At 42.5% G+C, this 8085-nt stretch overlaps 1 protein-coding gene across 2 annotated transcripts; it reads left to right on the top strand.

Moving 5' to 3' along the window:
• Nucleotides 1-4224: 4224 nt before the first annotated feature.
• On the top strand, nt 4225-7233 carry ifitm5 (interferon induced transmembrane protein 5). Of its 2 annotated transcripts, XM_041836611.1 has the most exons (3): nt 4225-4537; nt 6363-6580; nt 6859-7233. In XM_041836611.1, the coding sequence occupies exons 1-3, from the start codon at nt 4331-4333 to the stop codon at nt 6866-6868; spliced, it is 435 nt and encodes a 144-aa protein (XP_041692545.1). In that variant the 5' UTR covers nt 4225-4330; the 3' UTR covers nt 6869-7233. The 2 variants fall into 2 exon arrangements, with proteins under 2 accessions (XP_041692545.1, XP_041692546.1); XM_041836612.1 differs by lacking the exon at nt 6859-7233 and having other exon boundaries at nt 6363-6584.
• Nucleotides 7234-8085: the final 852 nt, after the last annotated feature.

Genomic DNA, 8085 nt, shown 5'->3' with positions numbered 1-8085 from the left:
GTCATTCTGAGAGAGATAGCAGGAGAGTTGGCTAGAGACGGCACCCTCAAGAGTTTTGGATAGAAAAGAAAGAAGGGATACTGGTCTGTAGTTGTTGACATCGGAGGGATCGAGTGTAGGTTTTTTGAGGAGGGGTACAACTCTTGCTCTCTTGAAGACGGAAGGGACATGGCCAGCGGTCAAGGATGAGTTGATGAGTGAGGTGAGGTAAGGGAGAAGGTCTCCGGAAATGGTCTGGAGAAGAGAGGAGGGGATAGGGTCAAGCGGGCAGGTTGTTGGGCGGCCGGCCGTCACAAGTCGCAAGATTTCATCTGGAGAGAGAGGGGAGAAAAAAGTCAAAGCATAGGGTAGGGCAGTGTGAGCAGGACCAGCGGTGTCATTTGAATTAATAAATGAGGATCAGATGTCGTCAACTTTCTTTTCAAAATGGTTGACAAAGTCATCCACAGAGAGGGAGGAGGGAGGGGGAGGAGGAGGAGGATTCAGCAGGGAGGAGAAGGTGGCAAAGAGCTTCCTAGGGTTAGAGGCAGAGACTTGAAATTTAGAGTGGTAGAAAGTGGCTTTAGCAGCGGAAACAGAGGAAGAGAATGCAGAGAGGAGGGAGTGAAAAGATGACAGGTCCGCAGGGAGTCTAGTTTTCCTCCATTTCTGCTCGGCTTCCCGGAGCCCTCTTCTGTGATCTCGCAATGAGTCGTCAAGCCACGGAGCAGGAAGGGAGGACCGAGCCGGTCGGGAGGATAGGGGACATAGAGAATCAAAAGATGCAGAAAGGGAGGAAAGGATGGTTGAGGAGGCAGAATCAGGAGATCGGAGGGAGAAGGATTTAGCAGAGGGAAGAGATGATAGGATGGAAGAGGAGAGAGTAGCGGGAGAGAGAGAGTGAAGGTTGCGACGGCACATTACCATCTGAGTAGGGGCAGCGTGAGTAGTGTTGGAGGAGAGCGAGAGAGAAAAGGATACAAAGTAGTGGTCGGAGACTTGGAGGGGAGTTGCAGTGAGATTAGTAGAAGAACAGCATCTAGTAAAGATGAGGTCAAGCGTATTGCCTGCCTTGTGAGTAGGGGGGACGGTGAGAGGGTGAGTTCAAAAGAGGAAAGGAGTGGAAAGAAGGAGGCAGAGAGAAATGAGTCAAAGGCAGACGTAGGGAGGTTAAAGTCACCCAGAACTGTGAGGGGTGAGCCATCCTCAGGAAAGGAACTTATCAAGGCGTCAAGCTCATTGATGAACTCTCCAAGGGAACCTGGAGGGCGATAAATGACAAGGATGTTAAGCTTGAATGGGCTAGTGACTGTGACAGCATGGAATTCAAATTAGGAGATAGACAGATGGGTCAGGGGAAAAAGAGAGAATGTCCACTTGGGAGAGATGAGGATTCCTGTGCCACCGCCGCGCTGACCAGATGCTCTCGGGGTATGCGAGAACACATGATCAGACGAGGAAAGAGCAGTAGGAGTAGCAGTGTTTTCTGTGGTAATCCATGTTTCCGTCAGCGCCAAGAAGTCGAGGGACTGGAGGGTAGCATAGGCTGAGATGAACTCTGCCTTGTTGGCCGCAGAACAGCAGTTCCAGAGACTGCCGGAGACCTGGAACTCCACGTGGGTCGTGCGTGCAGGGACCACCAGATTAGAGTGGAAGCAGCCACGCGGTGTGAAGCGTTTGTATGGCCTGTGCAGAGAGGAGAGAACAGGGATAGACAGACACATAGTTGACAGGCTACAGAAAAGGCTACAATAATGCAAAGGAGATCGGAATGAAATTCACTAAACATCTGGGAAAGCGAGAGAGTGGGGCCTCCCTCACTTACGTTTCACTGAAACACTCAAATATAACTCTCCCAACTTCCATTATAGAAATTCTAATTGTTGTAAACTACAGCGGTTCAATGTTTTCTAGGAATAGACTCTAACTTAGTTTATTCAGTTAGCTAACTTGGTACAGTATTCTTCCATGAAAACTGCCCAGGGCACCGTATCCTATGACGCCATAGCTAACTAGCATGCTAGCTTCCAATAACACGGTTTAGCACCAATACTCGGTTACAACAAACTACCAATAGTGTGTTAACACGCTAAACAGATCATTCGTGTCTGTGTCTAACGTTGTGTAAAGTTTTGGGGTTAGTTTTGACAGTTTGAGTGAGTACGTCGTCAATTTATTCAGTCAGTTAGTTAGCTAGCTAGAATAGTTATTATATTAGCTAGCCATTGCTCTCTGTCAACGAACCAACCCCTCCTCCCACGGTATGAAACACACAGAGAGAGCCAAGCTAACGTTAACTAGTCACCCATGTCTTGAATTCCTTTTGAACGACTCTGGTTACCAGTATGTAAAATAAAATTAAAATAAATGTAGGTTTTAACTTACCCTTAGTAGCTACTGTTAGCTAGTTAAGTGTAAAGCTAGCTACTGAATCGATTTAGCCAGTTCGCGTCTGTCCCAACGGAGAGAAAGTGTCTCCAAACATTACAGCTAGGTCGTTCCAGCTATTGTTTAGTTAGCTATCTAGGTAGCAACAAGCTAGCTACATTTCGAGTACAGTAGCTACTAACTACCTAACGTTAACGCTTCAGATAATGAGATTAGAAAAACAGCTGAATGGTAGATAGCTAGCTGGCATAATTACAGGTACTCTTAAGCGTGAAATAACATTGGAAACAACTATCCACAGTTGCTAATAATTACCAGTAGCTACCCGCTAGCTAGCTAGCTTTATTGGTCCTGGTAGTGGGTTAGCTAGCCTCGTGCTCACCGGGCTCAGCCGAATACAATACTTACGTACAATAATTACCTACAATAACTACCTAGATAAACTACCTACAATACCTAACTACAATACCTACCTACAATCTAAATACATGGTTTAAGCTTTACTCAACACCATATAAAGAAGAAGCCAAGCTTACCTCCCATTAGAGAAACACAACCTCACCCCATCGCGTCCTCCGTTAGAATGACCATCGGGTTCTTGTTCACCTCCCTGACCAAGGCCCTTCTCCCCCGATTGCTCTAGGAAGAGTGTTGGTGGTTCCAAGCTTCTTCCATTTAAGAATGATGGAGGCCACTGTTTTCTTGGGGACCTTCAATGTTGCAGACATTTTTTGGTACCCTTCCCCAGATCTATGCCTCGACACAATCCTGTCTCTCGGAGCTCTAAGGACAATTCCTTCAACCTCATTGCTTGGTTTTCGCTCTGACATGCACTGTCTACTGTGGGACCTTATATAGACAAGTGTGTGCCTTTCCAAATCATGTCCAATCAGTTGAATTTACCACAGGTGGATTCAAATCAAGTTGTAGAAACATCTCAAGGATGATCAATGGAAGCAGGATGCACCTGAGCTCAATTTCGAGTCTCATAGCAAAGGGTCTGAATACTTATGTAAATAAGGTATTTCTGTTTTTTATTTTTAATACATTTGCAAAAAATTCTAAAAACCTATTTTCACTTTGTCATTATGGGGTATTGTATGTAGACTGATGAGGAAAATGTTTTATTTAATCAATTTTAGATTAAGGCTGTAACGTAACAATGTGAAAAAAGTCAAGGGGTCTGAATACTTTCCGAATGCACTCTATATACATGTTTGGCTATAAATGCTTCACATAATCCAGCTCTAGTTGAAATTATCATTTAAATGTTGCATTTGCAAGATACAGGAGTTGAGGTACCATCCTGAATAGGGTTAAACAATGCTCACACTGAGGACAGCAGCAAGTGTGTAACAAACCTGTCAAATTATCAACTATTCGACCATGATTACAGTAGTTGAATCAGGTGTGTTAGTACTGGGCTGGAACAAAAGCCTGCAGACCGATTAGCTATCCAGTTAGAGACCCCTGATCTGAATTCAACAAACTGGTCTCTCTCTCTCTGGCTCTCTCCCTCTCTCCCTCTCTCTCTCTCTCTCTCTCGCTCTCTCTCTCTCTCTCTCTCTCTCTCTCTCTCTCTCTCTCTCTCTCTCTCTCTCTCTCTCTCTCTCTCTCTCTCTCTCTCTCTCTCTCTCTCTCTGTGTCTTGTTCTCTCTCTCGCTGTATGTCTGTCTGTCTCTTTCAGTCTTTCCTTCTCTCTCTGTTCGCTCTCTTTTTCCCTTGGTCTGTCCCAGAGGCCCGACCACATAATGACAGGCCTACAGGTCCCTGCCCAACGCGCCCTCTCGCTGTCACCAACCTCCACAGGGGCATAAAAGCCCCACACAGGGGCCATGGCACACTAGGAGACGCCATCCAAGCAGAGCAAGTGGAGCAAGGCAGGTCACAGAATTTGCCAGCTTCTTTTCAACAAACCAAGGACATTCAGGACCAGATAACAAGAATTGAAAAAGCCAAAAGAATGGACAACCACACTTACAACTACCCGTCCGACTGCACCCCTCTCACCAACTGCAAGTCGGCCCGCAAGCCGGCGGGTTCCACCGTGGTGAATATGGGCACCGCAGGCAAGAAGCCACCCAGTGACTACCTAGTCTGGTCCCTGTGCAACACCCTGTATGTCAACTTCTGCTGTCTGGGATTCATGGCTCTCATCTACTCCATTAAAGTGAGTTCTTTACAAGGTTTATATCTCTCTCACTTTTTACAAGTCTCTATATCTCTCTCTCTTTCCCCAAGTCTCTATATCTCTCTCTTTCCCCAAGTCTCTCTATCTCTCTCTTTCCCCAAGTCTCTATTTCAACCTGTCTCACTAATTATTATGTTGTAGCTGTTGTATTGTTAGCTAAAATAGAGGCAACACAGAGATAGGTTGAACAGCCAGCATAAGTTGAACACAAATAATGAGTGTTAAATTGCATCCATTCAAAGCCCATGTTTACAGCTGCCATACAGTACTATATAACTGTACTAATATTGAGACTCCTGTAAGATACATGCACTGTCTAAGGCTTCTCCATAAGCCAAACTAGATGAGGGAGTCTGTGTGTCCTGCACCACAGGAATGGGGGATGTGGACTGGGAACGCAAGAAGCCAGCAGGCACAGTGGCCCAAAATCACTTCCCCTGTAATGAAACAGAGCCCAAATTAGAGATGAGCACCACCACTGGCAGCCTGACTGACAGACTGAAGGGTTTAAAACTAGCGTAATTGGCATCTTACTAATAGGCAAGTGCTGATGGGAGATTAAAGACTAGCATGGGGGAAGCAGGAGTACCATACCAGAGTACAGACATGCTCCAGGGGAGAATATGAATGTAGACACAGATCTAGGATCAGTTTGCCATCCAATTCTAATTCTAAACCTAACTATTTAGGCAAGAAAAACTGACCTAAAATCAGTGTCTACAGCCAACTACATTTTTCTCCAAATAAACCAGATATGTTATTAGTGGGCAGAAATATGGCAAATGTCTTAGACCAATGTTTTCCCCGGTACAATTACTTACTTGGGCAGGCCTCCAGTCCTGCTCTATTCTACCTGCATAAAACATGTCCCAAAGTAAAAAATGTGGTTCCTGCTGCTATAGATGATGGTTAGTAATCCTCTGTGTCTTTATAAGAACTAATCTAGAGGAAACACTGCTTAGACTTCAACCAGTGTATTCGCCAAGAAATACAGGTGTATAAACCTGGTCATAAGACATACATGGTGGGCCTGTGTAGGTTGAAAAGGGAGGGTATATTACTGGTAATTTTCTAAGTTTACCAGTAAATTACTGGAATTTTTGAAACTTTCAAGGATTTCATGACATTTTCATAACATTTAATAGAAAATAGGATTATAAAAATAGAAAAAAATAGAATGACAAAGCTGTAAAACATTTTCCTAAATGTAACCCATAAACTTGGTGAATACCGTTTGGTGTTTAATATGAGGGTTTCAGTATTAAATATTATTTATATTTTTACACACTTTTATTTATTTTACTATGTCACTATGTCTTTGTTGTATATGCTTTGTCGCCAAACTGGTGGCAGTTGTGAAAAAAGTAAATAGCTGGAAGAGTTGCAGAGTAAAAATGTTGCCATTGTTAATTGGATGCTTTTTTCATTAATTACGCTATTTTCTCTTTAAACATATAGTCTATCCACTAGAAACACATGGACAATATGGACACAGATCTAAATATTAAGAAAATATATATATATTTTACATGAACATATTACCTCTTAATTACCATAATTACATAATACATACGTTTGTGTCATTATGACATAATTTTCAATTGAACCATATCCAGAGATTGAAAAAACATTATCCTAAAACCTATCATTATGATAACATTAGAAAACGTACATCAGAGGCCTCTCCTAATTTAAGCCCTATCAATAAATGAACTCTCTCGCTCTCTCTCTCAATTCAATTAAAGACACTTTTTTTTTAAAGGCACTACATTGCTTTTAACATTTGCTTCTCTCTCCTGTCCAGGCCAGGGACCAGAAGACCCAGGGGAACTTGCAGCTGGCCCAGGAGTGCTCGGACAAGGCCAAGTGGTACAACATCCTGGCGGCAGGCTGGAACCTGTTGGTGCCCCTGTTGGTGGTGGTGCTGCTGGTACTGCTGCTGGTACACCTGGGCACCTCACAGGGCTCCTTCGACTTCTTCGGAGAGGACGGCTTCCAGAGCTTCATGAAACTCTTCAGCAGGTAGAGAGACAGATGTAGAGAAACATACGTAGAGGGTTATATACTCTGTCTGTTAAACAATGTTGAAATACACAAAAAAAGTCTGTATTACTCATAATACTTGCAGCAGGGTTAATCTGAAAACTTGAGGATTATTCATGCAGATTTAAACAACGCACTTCTAAAATGTGTTGTATGACATTCAATCGTGAGCTGCAGTAGGCTATTCTAAACCTTTTTGGAACAGGGATTATGCGCCACCTGTCAATTAAACATTTTATGTTTTTGGGGCGATTTAGCACACATTGAAGGCTGGTTAGTGGACAGAAGATATCGAAGAACAGAATGATAGGAGATAGGATATAATTAAAGGAGAAGACGGTGGATGGAGACTGGTGGATGCTTCCCTAAAAGCCACCCGACATCGGACTAATGGCCTCTTTTCATCATGGGTCACTTTTTTTCCTTTATAATTATTATTAAGACATGAATTAATTATTGTTCTAATGTACTGTAATATTATTATTGCTGTTATTTTTTATTGGTAGCTGTATTGTTAGCTAAAGGTTAGTATCATTGTCACTGCATTGGATCTTGACCATTTCTAGACCCCTTTGTGAAAAACAAATGTGAGAAAGTAAAATAAAACATTTAACAACCACAGAAGGTTTGTACTACTGACTTGTTTAAGCATTATTTTTCTTTCCCATCAATGGATTTATTTGCAACATCAAAGGCAGAATTTTGAGGTCAGTAATAAAAGAAAAACAGCGGCTGAATTCAATTGTTGCAGATTGTGCTGCATGCAATGATTGAATTCCGGCCTTGGAGTAATCTTGAATGTGTGGGTGGGACATTGATGATTATTTTCCTCTCTTGTCAAACTCTTCAGTCTTTCCTCAGGTTTGACCCACAATGGCAGACAATTCTCGACCAAGGATCCTACTTGTTTTGGTGGATGAACATAAGCCCCTTTTGCAGAAGTTCTCCTGAAAAGAGCAGGGCCCGGTTTCCTAAAAGCATCTTATGGCTAAGTCATCGTTAGAACCTTTGTAGGAGCATCGTTAAATCTCAGAGCTGGTTCCCAAAACCATCTTTGCTAAAGTTGTTCTTGAAAACGCCCGTTATTTACCGACTGCCTCAGACCACTTGTAGAACAGCTAAGTGCGTCAGTGGTGGAAAAAGTAACCAATTGTCATACTTGAGTAAAAGTAAAGATACCTTAATAGAAAATGACTCAAGTGAGAGTGAAAGTCACCCAGTAAAATACTACTTGAGTAAAAGTCTAAAAGTATTTGGTTTTAAATATACTTATGTATCAAAAGTAAAAGTATAAATCATTTCAAATTCCTTATATTAAGCAAACCAGACGGCACTATTTTCTAGTTTATTTATTTACAGATAGCCAGGGGCACACTTCAACACTCAGACATAATTTACCAACTAAGCATTTGTGTTTAGTAAGCACTCGTTACATTTTGAATGCTTAGCAGGACAGGAAAATGGTCCAATTCACACACTTATCA

The sequence above is a fragment of the Coregonus clupeaformis genome, chromosome 19, assembly GCF_020615455.1.
Source record: "Coregonus clupeaformis isolate EN_2021a chromosome 19, ASM2061545v1, whole genome shotgun sequence".
In the NCBI taxonomy this organism is placed as follows: domain Eukaryota; kingdom Metazoa; phylum Chordata; class Actinopteri; order Salmoniformes; family Salmonidae; genus Coregonus; species Coregonus clupeaformis.
The sequence above is the reverse complement of the archived record's forward strand: the minus strand, read 5'-3'. Positions and strand labels throughout refer to the sequence as shown.

Excerpts from the sequence above, each read along its gene's own strand:
- ifitm5 (XM_041836611.1), top strand. The coding sequence starts at position 4,331 with ATGGACAACCACACTTACAACTACCCGTCCGACTGCACCCCTCTCACC. Across the intron at positions 4,538-6,362 it reads CTCTCATCTACTCCATTAAA|GCCAGGGACCAGAAGACCCA; the intron begins GTGAGTTCTTTA and ends TCTCCTGTCCAG.